General features: G+C 35.1%; 1 protein-coding gene across 1 annotated transcript; it reads left to right on the plus strand.

Moving 5' to 3' along the window:
• Nucleotides 1-18,100: 18,100 nt before the first annotated feature.
• On the plus strand, nucleotides 18,101-19,554 carry LOC113296524. Its single transcript, XM_026544830.1, has 3 exons — nucleotides 18,101-18,741; nucleotides 18,834-19,128; nucleotides 19,288-19,554. The coding sequence occupies exons 1-3, from the start codon at nucleotides 18,101-18,103 to the stop codon at nucleotides 19,552-19,554; spliced, it is 1,203 nt and encodes a 400-aa protein (XP_026400615.1).
• Nucleotides 19,555-20,982: the final 1,428 nt, after the last annotated feature.

Genomic DNA, 20,982 nt, shown 5'->3' on the forward strand with positions numbered 1-20,982 from the left:
TAATCATCCTCGTTTGGTTGTTTAGTTGTTGCTCCGTAAGTTCTCTTATGTCGAGCATGACCAATTAAATTGATTACTTTTTGTGGTTAATTTGGTTGTGTATTCCGATTAAATTAATTATGGGTTCTCTTGTGATTAATCTAATTGAGTATCTTTGAGACTCCATTTCACTTATGTTGAGCATTTGCGATTAAATTAATCATGGGTTCTCTTAAGGTTAATTTAATTGAGTATGTTTGGATTCAAATTCATACTTTATGTGATTTGTTATGTCCAAAGAAATCCTTCTTTTCTTTTGAAATTAAGGCCGCTCTTGTTGTTCTTTCGGGAATGACATATTATGTGGGAGAGTTCTTAATTGAACTTGTGCTTAATTGCCAAATCTTTATGGGGAGTGCGGCTGTGGAATATTATAGGGGTTATCTTGTATCTTTATAAACTCCTTGATGAATTCATTTAGCTTCGTCTATATGATTTCATCTAAATAAGATGATATGTGCTTTCTTTTGGTCATGAAATGTCTCTTTTGGAAATTTCATTAGGATCCCGTTTTCGTACCTTTGCCAATTTTATTGACAAAAAGGGGGAGAATTAATATGTAGTTCATACTACAAATACATATGGTTTTCGGATCATTATGTAAGGGGGAGTGGTTTCCATGTGAGATGGAGTATTGACAAAGGGGGAGTGATATATTTCACCATAGTATTATTGTCGAAGTTGTGATACAATTGAACTTTGATACCATATAATGATACTATGAAACTGTATAACAATGATTGAGAACTCTTGTTTTCTCGTTTTAGTATAGCTACGAATTTTCGACAACGATGATGCTGAACTTACAACCTTTGGGATCATTGAAGTATTTGGAAGTGACGAAGATTTCGAATAATGTTGAAGATTATGCATGTGGAGGAGTCTTCTTTCTTTTCTTTCATTTGTTTTTTTTCCCTAGCTACCTGGGCTTGTAAGTACTAGACCTATTCGAGGTTTAAACGAATATAACCTTTGCGCTTTAATCTATCTTTTTTAATTAAAATATAAGAATTTTCAACTTGAATAAGATTGGTAGTAGTTTACCTGAATCTGACTCGTTACATCGGAATCTGATTTATTACAAAATAGTTTACGAATCCAGTTGGATAGTTCCAAAATATTACATAGAAACAAGCTTACAACATTTATAGATCTAAACTGAATGTTTGTAGCAGCAAGTAAGGTCTACAAAGAATAATTTCTTCTCTACCAATTGAAATGTAAGCTCAGAAGTTCAGACATGAATACAGATTCCAAACGAAAACAGCAAATTTCTCTAACAAGTAGCAGTAGCACTGCATAATTGATCTATTTCTCTGGCTTAAGAGATCTGTTGATGAGTGCCAACAACAATGCCGCTGAAGATGAAACTGGAGTATCTGCTTAGAAAAAACAAAATATGAAAGTCAATGTTGTGTGCAAGAGAATGAAATCAAACACCATTATTGCATACAGATCTTACCAGAAGGAACCACATAAACTTGAGAGGAGAAGTCATTATGACAACAATTTCAAGGATCCGTATCTCTCCTCTTTGATCTCCAAGGAATGTGCAGAGGTTCCACATAAATCAAAACTCCGATCATAACTCGGGTTGCTGGTTTTTCCCTCAGCACAACCTCACTCTCGGTAGTCTCCGCAATCTCACTGTGTTAGACTAAAACTTCTACTGAAATCTTAGGGTTTGGTTTGATATCAATACTTTTTTATATAAAGGAGAATACTTATGCTGACATGTCGAAAGCAGATTCAATTTTAAGTTTGCCTGAAATATAGAGTGCCAAGTCAGCATGTCAGTTTTGATTAGCAGTCTCTTCGTTAAAAGACATCAGATAATATACATATGGAGCAAATCTTTTAGGATGCCGTGTAAGTGCCATAGGATGCAACAATTATCCAAGAGACGCGAATTTTCATGTGTTCGAAAGATAGTCAGAGACGCGATTGTACCAAGGAAAACACAAGTAGCAGTTTTGATTAGCAGTCTCTTCGTTAAAAGACATCAGATCAGATATATGTATAGGGTAAATCTTTTAGGATGGCGTGTAAGTGCCAGAGGATGCAGCAATTAGCCAAGAGACGCGATTGTTCCTACAAAGATAGTCAACAGACGCGATTGTTCGAAAGATAGTCAAGAGACGCGATTGTTCCTAGAAACACAAACCTATAGAAACAACCTATAAAGCTTCCAACCATGAGTCAACGTTCAACAAATATGAAGCGTATTCTAAGCGGTAAGAGATTGTATTCGTTCTAAACTTTGTTTATGCATGTAATGTGTTCGTCAAAGTAATTTCATTTGTTTGTAAGAATATTTTTATGCATATAAAATATCTTGTGGGCCCATGTATTATCTTTTGGTTAATTGAGAATATTGCTAAGTATATTGGTTACCATTTCTTGGGCCTATTTTCTATATCTCTTCCTTGATGGACGGTCGAGATTGAATGCGAACTCTAACCCTAGGAACCTTGGTCCTCCTTCTACCTATAAAAGGAACTCTATAGCCATCAGTATAGGGTTCGAGAATTTTATTATTCATTACACAAAAGGGTCAAGAAGGAGAAACCAAGATATTCCATTATATTCTGTTCTACGGGTGTGCTTGCAGCTTTGGAGGATTTCTTGGATTCAATCGATGGCTTCATCAGGTATTCTATTTTAACACAACTATACGTATTTTGATTGTCATGCTGTTCGAAGATCCGACCATTATATATATAAAATAAAACTTATATTTGGCATCTAGAGCAATGGTTTATAACTCCATGATTTTCCTTGATATTTGTATGTAATTGTTGTGTTTATTTAAATCCATCATCATGTCTGTTTTGATTCCGAATAATGGTGTTTATATTTATATACCATGAATCATTAAGAAATAACAAAAATAGCATCATGAATAATGATTTGTCTTTGCTTTGTACGGACTCTTGCAATCCATTAGTGTGGCTATTTTTTTTCCGGCAAAAATACACATTTTTCTGTATGGTTCATGACATGTATGATTAATGTGTGGTGTTTGACTTATTTGACGATAACATGAGTTTGTGTGATCTCTGGGTGAACATGATTCAATATGATGATATGATGTGATTTGTTTAAGATCAATAACATGTTCTGTTGATTGATGTGTAAAGTCAAAACGCCGTTTTGATAGTCATAATGTATGCTAGGAGGGTTAAACAGTATTCATTGTGAAATTTAATTTTCATTTTTCGATTATATAACATATAGGGTCACTGTAATGTTTATTAGACTCTTTGGGCTTGGCCCACATAGGTTATGCGTATCTGTATCTGTTTTCGAAGGTCGGACATGAGATGTTCGTCTACCATGAAGAATTTTTTTTTATGTCTGTTTGACTTCCACGGTTGACTGACTATTTGACTTCCTATATTGGCTGTTGACTTTGGATGACCGTTTGACTTCTATTGTTGACTTTGACTAACTGTTTGACTACCAATGTTGACCGTTGACTTTGATAGTTTTGAATGTTGACTTTCACATGATGTATTTTTTTTGGACTGTTGACCTTGATTTCAAATGTAACCTAACTTGAATATGTATAGTTATTAAAAATGTTTGATTTGTATGTTCTTTGGCTATCACCACAGTGATACTAAAGTATTATGTTATATTAACATGTCATTGTAAGTCTATATCGTTTTGTGTAATCACATAAGAATAACTATCACCCACAAGAGATGTTTGTTCAAGTGTTTGTATATATAAACATAAAGAAATTAACTATTTAGTCATACATATTATAATGAAAAGTTACCCACATGTAACTCTAATTCACATGTTTGAATAAATATTATGTTTATGTATGTAACCATGAAAGGAATAATGTCCACAGATGTTTGTCTTTACTTGCTTATATATGTGTGAATTTTTTTTTATGACTTTATGACATGATTGTTGTTTTATTAAGATTCTACCCGCAGTAGTTTCTTAATTTGTATGCGTGTGAGTTTGACTTTGCGTATCTTTGTCATGTATTACAGCTTCTAGTTCTAAGTCTTTGCATTCGTATACTTCTTCTATCTCATTCTTCAATGGTACCAACTTCTCAGAATGGAAATAGAATTGTTGAGTTCACTTTGGGTGTGCAGGATATTGACCTTGCTCTCCAAATTGAAAAACCAATTATAGATGATAAGAGTTCCACTGAAGATAAGGATCTCTTGAAAAAGTGGGAGACAAGTGATAGGCTGAGCATACAGTTGATGCGAATGCACATTGATGAAAACATTAAAGAATCGCTTCCCAAACCTAAAAATGCAAAGGACTTTATGGAAATCGTAAAGGAACGCTTGAAGACAGCGGATAAGTCTCTAGCTAGGAAGCTGATGACTGATCTTACAACCATGAAATATACCGGTGTAAGGTCAATGCACCAGCACGTGATAGAAATGCGTAGTATTTCTGCTAAGCTCACTGAGATGAAATTAACTGTGGATGAGAATTTTCTTGTCCAATTCATTCTCAATTCGCTTCCGCCTCAATATTCCCCTTTTCAAGTGCATTACAACACTATTAAGGAAAAGTGGACTGCAAATGAACTGGGAAACATGTTGGTTCAAGAGGAAGCTAGGCTAAACCAGCAAGGGCTTAATCAAGAACATTTCGTCAATCGAGGAGTGAATAATAAGTGCAAGCCTGCAAAGGGCAATAAGGGAGCACCACAGAATAATTCTGGTCAACATGAAAAGAAGAAGGCAAAGCAAGATGACAATAAGTGTCGTTTCTGTAAGAAACCTAGTCATTTTCAGAAAGATTGCACTAAGCGTCAAAAATGGTTCGAAAAGAAAGGTAATCCTTTGGAATTCCTAAGCTATTTTGAAACAAATTTGACTGTTAAAGAATCTTCTTTATCATGGTGGTTTGATTCTGGTGCTAATGTTCATGTTTCGAATTCGATGCAGGGATACCTTTCAACCCAACTCACAAACCAGAATGAAAACTTCCTTTTATGGGCAATGGCAATAAATCCCCAGTTAATGATGTAGGCACCTATCGTATGATTCTAGATCATGGATACTTTCTTGATTTATAAAACACTCTTTATGTTCCAACTATTTCCCGCAATTTAACAGTTTCATAACTAGATAAACAAGGTTTTCAATTTCAAATTGCCAATGGATGTTTTAGTTTGTTTAAAGATTATAAAGTTATTGGTTCTGGTTATCTTTCTGATGGTCTTTACAAGTTACATTTATCATCATTAATACCTGGAACCTATTTGACCATGCATCATAATGATAGAACTGAACATGCTGAGGGTAATTCCTCATTCTTGTGGCATAAGAATCTTGGACACATATCTCGTGAAAATCTTCAAAGATTGGTAAAAGATGGGATTCTACAGATCCTTGATTTTACTGATTATAAGAGTTGTGTGGATTGTATTAAAGGCAAGATGACAAAACACACAAAGAAAGGTGCCACAAGAAGTTCCGAACTCCTTGAAATAATACATACAGATATTTGTGGACCCTTCGACGTTCCAACTTTTGGAGGAGAAAAATATTGTATCACCTTTATTGATGATTTTTCACGTTATTGTTATATTTACTTATTGCATGATAAATCTCAAGCTGTGAATGATGTGGAGCAATTCATTACTGAAGTTGAGAGGCAATTAGAAAAGAAGGTGAAAATCATTAGGTCTGATTGGGGTGGAGAGTATTATGGAAGGTATGACGAAACAGGACAACATCCTGGACCTTTCGCTTTACTTCTCCAAAAGCTTGGAATTGTTGCTCAATACACAACGCCAGGTTCACCTTGGAAGAATGGTGTAGCTGAAAGGCGAAATCGTACTATAATGGAAATGTTTAGAAGCATGATTAGTCATGCGAGTTTACCCTTAAGTTTGTGGATGTATGCTCTTCATTATGATGTGTACATTTTAAATAGAGTTCCAAGAAAATCAGTTCCAAAGACTCCTTTTGAACTGTGGAAGGGTTGGAAACCTAATTTAAAACACCTGGAAGTTCGGGGTTGTTCAGCAGAAGCGAAAGTTTATAATCCCAAAGAAAAGAAATTGGATATGAAAACTGTTAGCGGTTACTTTATTGGTTTTCCTGAAAAATCTAAGGGGTATATTATTTATTGTCCTACCCATAGTATGAGAATTGTTGAAACTGGAAATGCAAAATTCATTAAGGATGGCAAAGTTAGTGTGAGTATACACCAGTGCAAGAAAAATATGTTCAAGAAATCAGAGTAATAATCCCTTTACCTCAGATTTCTACAGATATTGTGACTCCTTCGGTTGTAGAACCGATTGATGATGAAATAACACAAATAATGGCACCGGAGCTTCATGATGAGACTATTTCCACTGAAGAAATTGTAGAACAACCACAAGAAGTAGCCTTAAGAAGATCTACTAGAGAACGGAAAAGGGCTATTTATGATGATTATGTGGTTTATCTACAAGAATCGGATTTTGATTTAGGGATTATGAAAGATCCAGTTTCTTATTCACAAGCTATCAAGTGTAGTAATTCTGATAAATGGATTAATGCTACGAAAGTAGAGAAAAAATCGATGGATGATAATAGAGTCTGGGAATACGTTGAATTGCCTGAAGGACACAAAGCAATCGGGTGTAAATGGGTCTTTAAGACCAAACGCGATGCTAATGGCAATAATCAATGTTATAAAGCTAGACTTGTAGCCAAAGGTTTCACTCAGAAAGATGGCATTGATTACAAAGAGACCTTTTCTCATGTGTCAAAGAAAGACTCTCTCAGAATTATTCTGGCATTAGTAGCTCAATATGACCTTGAGTTACATCAAATGGATGTGAAAACAACTTTTCTAAATGGTGAGCTTGAGGAAGATATTTACATGTGTCAACCTGAATGTTTTGTCTTAGAAGGACAAGAACACATGGTCTGCAAACTTAAGAAATCAATTTATGGACTTAAGCAAGCCTCCAGGCAGTGGTATCTAAAATTCAACGAAACCATTCAAAAATTTGGTTTTCAAGAAAATGCTGTAGATACATGCATATATCTCAAGATCAGTGGGAGGAAGTTCATATTTTTGGTATTGTATGTAGATAACATACTACTTGCGAGTAGTGATCTTGGTCTTATGCATGAAACTAAGGAATATCTCTCGAAGAATTTTGAAATGAAAGATATGGGTGAGGCTTATTATGTGATTGGGATAGAAATATCCCGTGATAGATCACTTGGAACATTATCAATCTCACAGAAAGCATATATCGAAAGAATTCTAGAGAGGTTTGAGATGAATGCATGTAAGCCAAGTATAGTTCCGGTTTCTAAAGGAGATAAGTTTGGACTCAGTCTTTGTCCTAAGAATGAACTGGAACGTAAGCAAATGGATAAAATCCCTTATGCTTATGTGGTGGGAAGTTTAATGTATGCTCAAGTTTGCACACGACAAGATATCAGCTATATAGTTGGTATGCTGGGAAGATACCTTGTGAATCCTGGAATGGAACACTGGAAAGATGCAAAGAAAGTTTTAAGGTACCTGCAAGGAACGAAGGATCATCGTCTCACATTTACGAAGTCAGATCAATTTGAGATGGTTGGCTATTCAGATTCCGATTTCATGGGATGTAATGATACTCGAAAGAGCACTTTTGGATATCTTTTTCTATTAGATGGAGGAGCAATATCATGGAAAAGTGCAAAAGAGTCTATTCTCACTGGCTCAACAATGGAAGCTGGATTTTTACCATGTTATGAGGCTACAAATCACTTTTCATGGCTGCGGAATTTCATCTCAATGTTTGGAGACCTAAATTTTGCCTCCGCACCTGTGAAACTTTACTGTGATAATGCCGCAGCAGTATTCTTTTCAAAGCACGCTAGATATACTAAAGGGTTCAAGACACATGGATCTAAAGTACCTATGCGTGAAGCAAGCTGTTCAGATGAAAAAGTTATTCATTGAACACATAGGCACAAAACTTATGATTGCAGATGCATTTACGAAGGCGTTACCTCCTAAGACCTTTCTGGAACATGTTGGAAACATGGGTCTTGAGGGAGTAACAAACAATTAGTTTCACTTAGACTTTTGCTTATGTTTGAACACTTATTGAGATCTTATTATTGTTATTGTTCTGAACTTATTTCTGTATCCACTTTAGTATACTTTTATGTTATTGGATGAATGTTAACAGAAATTGTTTTCTTTTGAAGACATTACTGGATCATTATGATATCCCTATTTAAGGCCTGATTAAGTAAGTTGATTGTGTTGTGGTACATGTAAGGGAACATGTCGATAATAGGACAATGTGCCACCGCCATGACTCACATAAGTAATTTGCTTGGTTAAGGTATTACGTTTACACTAGTACAAATCTTCACATTGGCCACACTTAATCACCGTGTCCATAGGCTTTTGGTCATGGATTTTTTTCACTCCAAAAATGTGTCATCAGGTGCCGAGACAAAAAGGTATCCCTATGGCTGCATAAACTTTGAGTGGCTATAAAATATGATTAACCATGGCCATAACTCTAAAACCGTGTCTATATGGTACTCAATATTTTTTTGGTAGTTAAGCATTTTCACTATCACCGTGGCCATAGGATCCTTATAGACACACAATTTAATTATATGTGGCTAAAGTTTACCTTAAAGTCACGTAAATTTTATTATAGCCGTGGCCTTTGTTATCAATTGGACACGCAAAATTCATTTTATCATGGCCAATTCATGAGTTGCGGTCAGACTAATTTTTCTCAACCATGGCCATCTCTATCATTTGGACACACGGAAAATAATTTAACATGGCTAATACATGATTTGTAGTCACGTTTAATCTATGGTACCATGGCCATCCATATTTTTGGACACATGATAAACATTTTACATGGACAATTAATAAGTTATGGCTACTAAAACTTTGTAGCACCGTGGCTAAATTTTTTCGAAAGACACATCAAGTGTGTTGAATGTAGATATTGTTCACCTTTTGGACACATCAAGTGTTTTCAATGTAGCTATTGTTCAACTTTTGGACACATCAAGTTTTTTGAATGTAGCTATTGTTCAACCTTTGGACACATCAAGTGTTTTCAATGTAGCTATTGTTCACCTTTTGGACACATCAAGTTTTTTGAATGTAGCTATTGTTCACCTTTTGGACACATCAAGTGTTTTGAATGTAGCTATTGTTCACCTTTTGGACACATCAAGTGTTTTCAATGTAGCTATTCAAAAATCACCTAAATAACCATCCATAAAAAATTAATGAAGACTACAATTAGAATTGTACCAAAATAATTTCATTTCACAATACAATAAACATCTCAATCTGATAATTGTGCAGTAACCTTGAGAAAACAAACTTTCAAAGAGAGACTTAAAAGTTTAAACGTCCAAATCCTATAGTCCACGACTATTTATATTAATAATTAGGATGCAGTCTTGAGTCTCTTTCTGGATCTCCGAGACTTTAGTTCCCCGCTCTTCATATATGAACGTTTCTTCTTCTTTGTCTTCTTAGTGTTTGGGTTAGAATCATATTCATCGTTTGGGTCAGAAACATGTTCACCGGGGTCTGAAAGTGGATGGCCCTGCAGCAAGCCAGTGGATGTATAATTAAGGGAAAAAACCATGTTAACAGTTATATGGTCAGGATGCAGAAGGTAATAAACATGTATAATAAAGAAACTTACAGTAGAGCAAGATATCACAAACTCTTTAGGCCAAGCTACTACAGATTTTTCAGCATCCTCTACTGTTTTGAGATGAGTAGATGGGACTGGAAAAAAATGATTCTTTAATATCGACTTTACAACCGTCACTCTGACACAATCATCCCGGAATGGATCTCCATGAACCTTCTGACCTGGCACTGATGGAAGAACCGAACCCCATGCAATGATATTTCTCAGTGAAGCATGAGCCAGTTTGCATTTACCAATCTGCAAAACATAAATGTTATATTGACATCAACAGATTCAAATCTCAAAATGCTTAAATGCCTGTGAAAATGACATACCGTTGAAAGTTCAGTTTTGTCTTTCGATTGAGAAATGTCTGGTGAACTAAGGGGTAGATGCTCAGATGCAGGAGACTTTTGTTTGTATTTTCCAGACTACAAAAATATAAGCTATATTAACATCAACAAAAAATGGAACTCTCAAAGCACTATATATTTTAAATACCTTCAAAAGAAACATACCATTTGGAGTTCAGAACTATCTTTCGATCCCGTAGACTGAGATACATGTTCAGATTCAGGGTCATTTCTATTTGTATTAGATTCATTCCTTTCAGTCGGAGAAATGCTTGTAACAGGGGATTCAAGCATAAGAGACTTCTCTCTAATAGGATATTTCTATATAGTGCAGTTGACATATTAGATACTGCAGAATTATTAGGAAATACATACTTAATCAAAATTACTTGGATGATGTTAAACATACCCGTGCCTTTTTGCTTTTGATTTTCTTTTTCAATATGCCTTGAGATTTTAGCTGAGACATTAAGCTGCTCATCATTTTTTCTTGTGCCTTCATTGCTGCCTTCATTTCCTTCATTTCTGCATCCTTCCTATCTCTCAACATTTGGTTCGCGCGTCTTTCATCTTCCAGTTGTTTCTTCAGTTCAATGTGCTCCTTGGATGCTCCTTTCCGTGGCAGGTGCCAGTACGTTGTTGGAGTCACTCCCTTGCCTATACATCTTACACGCCCAGCATGTTCTTCCCCAAATACAAGGGTGATAGAATCATTGCCTGGTTGTTTTGTCAAAGTTCCATCTTCCAGCTGCTTATCAAAATCCTCCTGCACAAAAAAAGAATTAAGGGATTAGAAGTGATAATCAATTAAAGCAAATTATTTTCACATTTACTCAAGCACAAAACAAATAGCTAGATAGTTTCAGTCGTCTTACAAGCTGAGCTGCTTTTTCCCTAACATCATCGTCATCGTATTCTCCATTTTTGTTTTGATGTGCCTTCCTCCATAGTAAAGATCGTGAAGGATTTTCATCTTCAAGGATCTCTTTCTCATTAATATAGTAATTATAAAATACATAAGAAGAAAAATTAGATAGATAATACTATAATTTAAGCTGGAAATAATAATAATTTTTTATAACAAACTGGACTTACTAATTTTTCCAATAGCCATGCATACCCTGCTCTTCCCGTCCTGTGGTTATATTTGTGGTTCTTACGCGCCTTATCTCCCCTAATGGACAACTCCTGAGCATACAGATTTAAAGAATTTCATTCATAAAAAAGTTAGACTAATTAATGAAATTAATATCAATATTTCCAAACTAAAACGTGCAATATACAACCTTGCATTTATCAGACAACCTCCACTTTACGAACTTGTCCCATTGTTCTTGGTTCACAATGACACGATATTGTGTAGGAGCAGTATTTAGTTTAGCAGGTTTACCCAAATTGGGAACTATGAACTTTACATACAACTTTCTTCTGAAGTTGCGCAAATGTTCACCAAAATATTTCATAATCTGTCTTCTCATAGTCTCCTCAATTTCATAAAACCGCTGCCAAAATATGGAGATGTTAACGGCAGGTAACAAATTAATAACAAATATAGTATTAAAAATCAATATAGATCAGCATATACATACCAATAGTTCGTTCCATAACTTATCCCTCATCACTGAATTCACTTCCTTCCACTTCAAGTGCCTTAGACCAACGTCTCGACGTACCAATACACCCATGTAACTAGCAACTTCAGCTTTATATTTCCCCTTAAATCGACATAAATTATCAAATTCTATCACGTGCTTCTCGCCGTCAAAATTTTTCTTTAGCTTCTTTAATCTTGTTAAACCTCGAACATTATCCTCCTTAGACTCTACTGTATTGTTTGGAGCTCCTGTGTCTTTTTATAGTTCAAAAACCCAAAATAAGATTAACCATGGTGTAAGAGTGTACTCATATTTTTTAAGTCCAAAGCAAACAAAAACAGACAAGCTAGTATAGTATTACCAGGCTGTTCAGGACTTTCAGTCGATTCATCATCAGAACTGGAGCTATCACCATCGGAACCGGTGCGACTACCATCGGAATCTTCGTCTTCATCCTCTTACTCTCCTGAATTCTGCAAGGCTTGAGCCTCCAGGGCTGCAGTCTCATTTTCAGCATACTCATCATCATCATACTCTGGCTCCCAACTCGAATTATCTTGTGTAGTCATATAGGAAATTGCATATACATGTATATGATTCAATCAAATAAGGTCTGAATTCTTTTCAATCAAAAGTCAAAATTTATTAAGCTAGACACAAGAAAAAATTAAATAACAGTCAATTAACATGGTCTTGATTATGTCAGTACTAACATGGTCTTGATTAGTATGATTAGATGCAAGAGCAGGATGCCGTCTCAGAATTGTAAAAAGATATAACAATTAAAAAATTATTAATCGCTGAGGTTTTTACTAGAGCATTGAAAGAAGTCAAGCAAGACTCCAGTTCAAACATACACAATTATGTAAACCTACCAAGTTCCCTAAAAACAAACGACGGATGCCGATCTCCGACATAATTATAATCCCATTATACAAAATGTCAATGACACGGGAGTATACACGACAGATGGAAGCTTACTGGCCAGCTAAAATTGATGAAAATGAGATAAAATGTGATTTCTAGTGGTTTCAGGGAGAACCACAGAAGTTTAAACTATTGGTTTGCAGTGTGAAAAACATTCATCAGAATAGACAGATAAAAAAACCAGGGAATAACATTCAATTGACCTAGCACTGACATAATTACAATCCCATTATACAAAAAGTCAATGACACGGTAGTATACACGACAGAGAATGTGGCCAGCTAAATGAGATAAGAATGTGATGTCGAGTGGTTTCAGGGAGAACCACAGAAGCTTAAACTATTGTTTGCAGTGTGAAAAACATTAATCAGATTCATCGGAAAAGAAAGAAAAAAACATAAAAGAATAGAATTTCCATAACCATAGAAGATTGAGTTGTTATCCAGCCATTGTGCAACTTAGAATATAATCTGCATAAAGATCCTAAGCATAACATAGGAAAAGCTTAAACATGCATGCACACCATTGTTCTTCTTAATAAGAAATAAACAGGTGCATAAACCCTGCTTTCAATGAATCAAAAATTAAGAATTAGGGTTTGAGTCAAAACTTAACCTTTGAATCAATTGGGTCTGATTCAAAAATTAAGGTTTGAATAACTAAGCTTTTTAGACGAAAGAAAGATTGAGAAAAGGATATACCTTTATAAGATTTAGCCATGCAATTCCTCAACATCATACGGCCCTTTATAAATTCGCACAGATTGAATAATCCCGCCGAAAAGATTTTGCGTTTCATTTTCATCCCGCTCAAAATTATTTAGGGTGAACTGAAAAATAGATTGAGTTTGGTCTACGATTTCCTTTTTTCGGAAAAATCTCCTAAGAAAATACCATTTGATTTTGATCCTACGGTAGACCTAAAAATATTTCCAAACTTTAGAAATCCGATTTCCCTTTTTACTCTAACAAATCTCAATGTTTCCCTGATTTTAAGCCTAGAACTTTATCCCCTTTTTACTCTGCTTAGGTTTCTCTAGTTCTCTCCGCTCTGTAACTCTGGTTTAAGAGGAAAGATAAAACGAACAGAATTTTGAGGTGTTACAGAGCGTAAGATAAGAGGTTCTTCCCTATTAATCTAACTATTGGTTGGGCTTGTGATAAACATATTCACCGTTAGATTTACTATGGACATCCTATTCGATGCATTTTGAAATAACATAAGTAAAATCGTAATGGACTGGGCTGGAGTGTTAGCTTAAACCATGTAATGGACTGGGCTGGAGTGTTAGCTTAAACCATGTAATTGACTGGGCTGGACATAAATGTGGCATAAAATTTTTCATTATTTTTCATTTTTTACTTAATTTTTTTTTCATTTTTTTTCTTTTTACTTTTTTTTATTACATAATCAAAATTTAGTTACATAATCAAGACTCGACATTTCACCTGAAATATTGATCGATTCGGAACGAGTTCGAGTAAAACTGATGAAAATGGAACTTCGTCCTTTGGAATCGAGACACGGCAAAATTTAGTTATTACATAATCATAATTAATTATTACAAAACCAAAATTTAGTTATTACATGATCAAAATTTAGTTACATAATCAAGACTCGACACTTCACCTGAAATATTGATCGATTCGGAACGAGTTCGAGTAAAACTGATGAAAATGGAACTTCGTCCTTTGGAATCAAGACACGGAAAAATTTAGTTATTACATAATCAAAAATTAGTTATTACATAATCAAAATTTAGTTATTACATGATCAAAATTTAGTTACATAATCAAGACTCGACACTTCACCTGAAATATTGATCGATTCGGAACGAGTTCGAGTAAAACTGATGAAAATGGAACTTCGTCCTTTGGAATCGAGACACGGAAAAATTTAGTTATTACATAATCGTAATTTAGTTATTACATAATTAAAATTTAGCTATTAAATGATCAAAATTTAGTTACATAATCAAGACTCGACACTTCACCTGAAATATTGATCGATTCGGAACGAGTTCAAGTAAAACTGATGAAAATGGAACTTCGTCCTTTGGAATCGAGACACGGAAAAATTTAGTTATTAAAAAATCATAATTTAGTTATTACATAATCAAAATTTAGTTATTACATGATGAAAATTTAGTTACATAATCAAGACTCGACACTTCACCTGAAATATTGATCGATTCGGAACGAGTTCGAGTAAAACTGATGAAAATGGAACTTCGTCCTTTGGAATCGAGACACGGGAAAATTTAGTTATTACATAATCAAAATTTAGTTATTACATGATCAAAATTTAGTTACATAATCAAGACTCGACACTTCACCTGAAATATTGATCGATTAGAAACGAGTTCGAGTAAAACTGATGAAAACGGAACTTCGTCCTTTGGAATCGAGACACGGCAAAATTTAATTATTACATAATCATAATTTAGTTATTACATAATCAAAATTTAGTTACATAATCAAGATTGGACACTTCACCTGAAATATTGATCGATTCGGAACGAGTTCGAGTAAAACTGATGAAAATGGAACTTCATCCTTTGGAATCGAGACACGGCAAAATTTAATTATTAAATAATCATAATTTAGTTATTACATAATCAAAATTTAGTTATTACATGATCAAGACTCGACACTTCACCTGAAATATTGATCGATTCGAAACGAGTTCGAGTAAAACTGATGAAAACGGAACTTCGTCTTTTGGAATCGAGACACGGCGAAATTTAGTTATTACATAATCAAATTTAGTTATTACATAATCAAGACTCGACACTTCACCTGAAATATTGATCGATTCGGAACGAGTTCGAGTAATAATTTAATTTTAATCGAATAATTTATAATTTAATTTTAATTTAATTTTGATCGAATAATTTATAATTAGCTATAATTTAATTTTAATTTAATTTGTGTGGGGAAATAATTTAACTTAACTTTTTTTTTTGATAAATTAACTATACTCACAAACTAATTTAACAATTTTTTTTTTGCATTTTCTTTACTTGTGTCGGTCAACCCTATTAAAAAAAAAGACAAACACATGCTCGGTTTTGACATTAACAATGTAAAATGAGTATTCTTCTCAAACAGGCATGTACGCCTATCAGTTCATCCCTAAAATCTCTAAATCACTTCATCCATATCTCTCTATCTTAAGGAAAAAAATTCTCCAACTGATATTCTGGCAGAAAATAAGGGGATTTTCAGGGAAGATTTAGTCTTCAATTTTGGAAATATTTCTGCACCTCCATAGGATGAAAATCTGATGAAATCAAGAATATTGAAAACATCTAGCGGTAATAATCCCAGTCAATTATTTTTCGATTTAAACCCTAACCTTTTTATTTTGGGGTTGAAATCAAAAGAAATAACTTTTGGGCGGGATTATTGCCCCTTGATGTTTTAGAATATCTATAGATTCAACCCTAAAATCAGTCTGATTTACTCCCATCTTAGGTATGTTGTAGCATTCATTCTTAGATTGCAGAAATTCTCATTATACTAGATGATTTTTGCGTAGTAATAAGTGTTACTATTTTGAATTTTGATGTAACCCATTGCACTATGTGTTACCTTCATCTGGTTCCCTTGATGTTAGTCAGCATTGATGCTCTCTGAATTTGTTAGTCCTGACAATCTCTTTTGAGCAACCAGGTACTTGTGAGGCTGAAATACAAACTAAGGAGGGGGTAAGAAGGAGCATCACAATCTGTGGTAGTGACTAAACCCAGTTTATACTGGAGGTATCATTCTCAAACCTTAAAGTTATTATCTCTGATAATTATCATGATAGCTTGTTGAACTGTAACCCCATTGTAATTTAGTTAAACCTCTGAACTTTTCATGCTCTGTCTTGAATGATATACCCCATGTTTGCCTGAAATGTTATTAACTCCTGCAACATATAAAATCTGTTGAGTAAAGTTTGTGTCTGAAGTTTGTGCACTAAAATTCTTTTTCGCTGCACTAAAGTTTGTGTCTATTCTTTTTCCTGCAACATATAGAATCTGTGCTCACTACTGCTTTGTTGTTCAGTACATCATGTTGAATCTGTGAGCATGTTTCATAGAACTTATCTGGTGATGTTATCCTATTTGAGGGACTAGTAAAATGGGTAGCTAAATGGGTGATGTATTGTAGCTGAATGGGTGATGTTTCATTCAATCTGGTGATGTTTCATAGAACTAAATGGGTGATGTTATCCTATTTGTTTTTGAATTTGTAGCTAAATGGGTGATGTATTGTAGGTACATGTATTTGTTTTCAATCCGTTTCAGGGGTGTCATTATTCTTCAGTGAAAGCATTGAGTTTCCAGTTCCAGGAGAGACAGATTTAGTGATTTGCTTTATGTATAATACCATCGTGCAGTTTCGAGCATTTTCAGTTAAGACCTTTGGAAGAATTTGAAAATTTGCAATGATAAAATTCTTAACTTTTTGCAACAGTTGCCTGGGATTTGCTGTTTCTGGATCTAATTTCTACTAAATCAGCACTTTGAGACGAGGAGAGAAAAGCCAGAAAAGGAAGGCATTTTTTTAAAGAATCACTAAAACTGACTCAAAGTTACTTATAGGTATGTTTTTCAAGCCTTGATGTACTATGCACCAGTGTTAAGTACTTTGTATTTTTTTCTCATTGTCATTGTGCAATCATTCTTCATGAACATTAGAGCTCTTTCTCGACAGATGTGACTTCACATCTGTCTAAAGAAGAAGATTTGAGCTCCCAGAGATATAAAATTTGCCAACTATGTCAATTATAGAACTAGGTACATACTACTTATGATCAGATATTGCTAAGTTAATCAATTAGAGTACTTATTTGAAATGACATTTTGATTATGGGTTTGTGTGGATGTGTGATTATGGGTTTGTGAAATGACACTGTTGACTCTAACTGCCGACTGCACATATCAGTGTTTACTCTAATTTAACAAACACACTGACCCTAGAGCTGCTGCAATTCATTCTCGTGAAATCTCCCAACTGCGGCTGACATACAGACCCTTCATCTTCGCTGCTGCACTATGAATTGGCCACAGTTCAAACTCTTTGCATTATAAATAGTACCACTTAGAATTTGTCTTATTATCATCCAGATTCATTTGCTCCCATCTTCTCCAGATTGAGTTTTCCAGATTCAGTATGTGTTATTCCAAAACTTGAAATGACTCAATATACTGAAAGTACTAGACCAATTTTCCTGAGTTAATACTGGATGTGTGATTATGGGTTTGTGTGGCATGATTATGGGTTTCTATGAGGGAAATTGCATATTTCCTGTTTCATCTGTTATTACCATGTTTGTCCATATAAATTTTTTATGTTTCAAATGGTGCTGAATTTATTGGTAATTTCAAGACTTGTATGTCTAAATTGTCAAGTCAGGGGATAACTACTATTTTGAAATGAAACATATTTATTAGTTAATGCTAAGCTTGTATTTCTGAATTGATTTATCAGTTTTTGCTTTCATTGGAGTGCAACTGAATGAGTACCGATAGAACGAAGAAACGTTATAGAGAAGGAGTTGCGGCGTTTCTGCGGTATGCTGTCAACCATCTCAAGGAGGAGGGTGAGACATATGATGAATTTCTTATGTTGTGTCCGTGTACAGATTGTTTAAATCTCTGTGCATGCTCCGTTGACGACGTAGAAGATCATTTATTCGTAAATGGAATCGATCAAACGTATACTATTTGGAATAAGCATGGGGAAAAGTATGAGGCAATAACTAGTAGTAGGCCATTTAACATCAACAATGGTATGCACGCTGAATTTGAAATGGGAACTCCCACTGATGCTCCAGACGAAGATTTTGTAATGGGAACTCCCACTGATGCTCCAGACACTATAGATATGATGCAGGCTGCAGAAGAGTTCGCAGATGACCCTATAAAGTTTAAAAAGTTACTTGAAAATGCTGAAAAGCCCTTATACGAAGGATGTCCCAACTTCACAAAGTTGTATGCAATTGTGCAGTTGTTTAAGTTGAAGAGTAAGCACGGTGCATCAGACATGTTTTTTAATGAATTGTTACCCTTGTTAAAGGACATGCTTCCCAAAGAAGGTAATTTAACGGCGAGGAGTACATATCAGTCAAAGAAAATATTTAAAGCAATGGGTTCAGGGTACACAAAGATACATGCATGTATCAACAACTGCATTCTTTATTGGAATGAGTACAAGGATGAAAAGTGTGTCCTACTTGTAAAGCACCCAGATGGAAAGTTGACAGGGATGGTAAAGTTTACGAGAATGTTCCAGCAAAGGTATTGTGGTACTTCGACATCATCCCAAGATTTCAGCGGCTGTTTCAATTGAAGCACACAACAGAAGATTTGATATGGCACGATACCACTAGAAACAAAGACGGTGTTTTACGTCATCCGGCAGACTCACATGCTTGGAGAGAGATAGATAACAATTTCCCAGAAATTAAAGGTGATCCAAGAAATCTGCGGTTAGCCGTTTCGGCTGATGGAGTTGATGTAAACACAGGCACCAAACATCACAGTGTATGGCCAGTTTTGGTTGTGATTTACAACCTTCCACCGGGGCAGTGTATGAAGAGAAAGTTCATCATGTTGTCGTTACTTATAGATGGTGCGCCAGGAAACAACATCGATGTATTTTTAGAACCTCTTGTTAAAGATTTTCAATTCTTATTTGAGAAGGGAAAGAGAACATGGGATGCATATTCCCAAGAAATGTTTACTCTACGTGTAGTTGTTTTGTGGACGATAAACGATTATCCTGCTCTTGGTACACTATGTGGTTGTCTCTACGCTGGATATCATGGTTGTGTGGTGTGTCGGAAAAAAACGCACAATATTAGGCTTCATGACTCAAACAAGAATGTTTGTGTTGGTTATAGAAGATTTTTACCCTATGAGCATCCGTTCAGAAGGCATAAGGGGGCATTTGGCGGAAAACAAGAGTGAGAGACTGCTCCAGAACCAATGACCAGGGAAAAAATATATGAGGAGGTAAAATGTATAAAGAATTCATGGGGAAAGAAGGGGACGAATACTCAAGGGGAAGACGTGCAGGCTACACCTGGAAAAGGTGGAAATATGAAGCGCATCAGAAAAACCAAAATTGAGCACATCAGAAAAATATCAAAAGAAGTCGATAGGTTAGGTGAGGAAGAGGAAGGCAGGGAAACCACTTACTGGCGCTATAATGATGTCCAACATTGTATTGATTTCATGCATGTCGAAAAGAATGTGGGACAAAGTCTTGTTGGAACGTTGCTGCACAACGGGAATACAAAAGATGGATTAAACGCCAGAAAGGATTTGGTGCGTTTGGGGTTAAAATCGGAGTTACACCCTAAGACAGATGACAAAGGAACGATACTTCCCGCAGCATGTTATACATTAACTACGGAAGAAAAAGACATATTCTTGGAGACACTATCCGAGTTAAGAGTTCCAGAAGGGTATTGTTCGAATTTTTCCACCCTTGTGAACCTAAAAGAGCGTAAGCTGATCGGACTCAAATCACATGATTACCATATGCTTATGCAACAATTTTTTCCCGTCGCTATTCGATCAATTATGCCTATACCTGTGAGATATGCTATTATCAGGTTTTTTTTTTTTCAGATCAATGTCTGCCAAAGAAATCAAGGTGGAAGAGCTAGATAAATTGCAAGAGGATCTCTGTGTGACGTTATGCTTACTAGAGAAGTATTTTCTTCCATCCTTATTTGACATCATGATTCATTTAACTGTACATCTTACCAGGGAAGTGAAGTTATGCGGTCCGGTTTGCTTTCGATGGATGTATCCTTTCGAAAGGTGTATGAAGGTTATAAAGGGGCATGTGCGAAACAAGAATCAACCTTGTGGATGCATTGCCGAAGAGAATGTTGCAGAAGAGACGATTGAGATATATTGTGAGTACCATAAAAGTATCAGGACAATTGGTATTCCACTAGATAGGCATAATACATCTCAGGAGGGAGAACCGTTATCAGCTGAAGAGCCGTGTATAGTTACCCCTGAACAGTTGAGACAAGCACATTTCTATGTAATGCAGAACATGCCTGAAATTGAGCCTTACATAGAGTAAGTATTAATTTGTTTTTTTTTTCCTGTTTTTTTTTGGTACAAAGTATAATAACATTTGGTTATTGTACATACCAGCCGACACAAGCTATATTTGGAAACTAAATATTCTACTAAAAAGCGAGCATGGATGGAGAAAGAGCACTCTAACACTTTTGGCGCTTGGTTAAAAAATGAGGTAATAGGTCATAGAAAAAGTGTCTTGTTTGATGTGTTATATTCCTTTAAAGTCAAGGTTCATCCTAATAATGAATTTCAGGTTGAAAAAGAGTTGGCAGACGACAGAGAAAGTATCTC

Source organism: Papaver somniferum, chromosome 7 (assembly GCF_003573695.1).
Source record: "Papaver somniferum cultivar HN1 chromosome 7, ASM357369v1, whole genome shotgun sequence".
NCBI classification, from domain to species: Eukaryota; Viridiplantae; Streptophyta; class Magnoliopsida; order Ranunculales; family Papaveraceae; genus Papaver; species Papaver somniferum.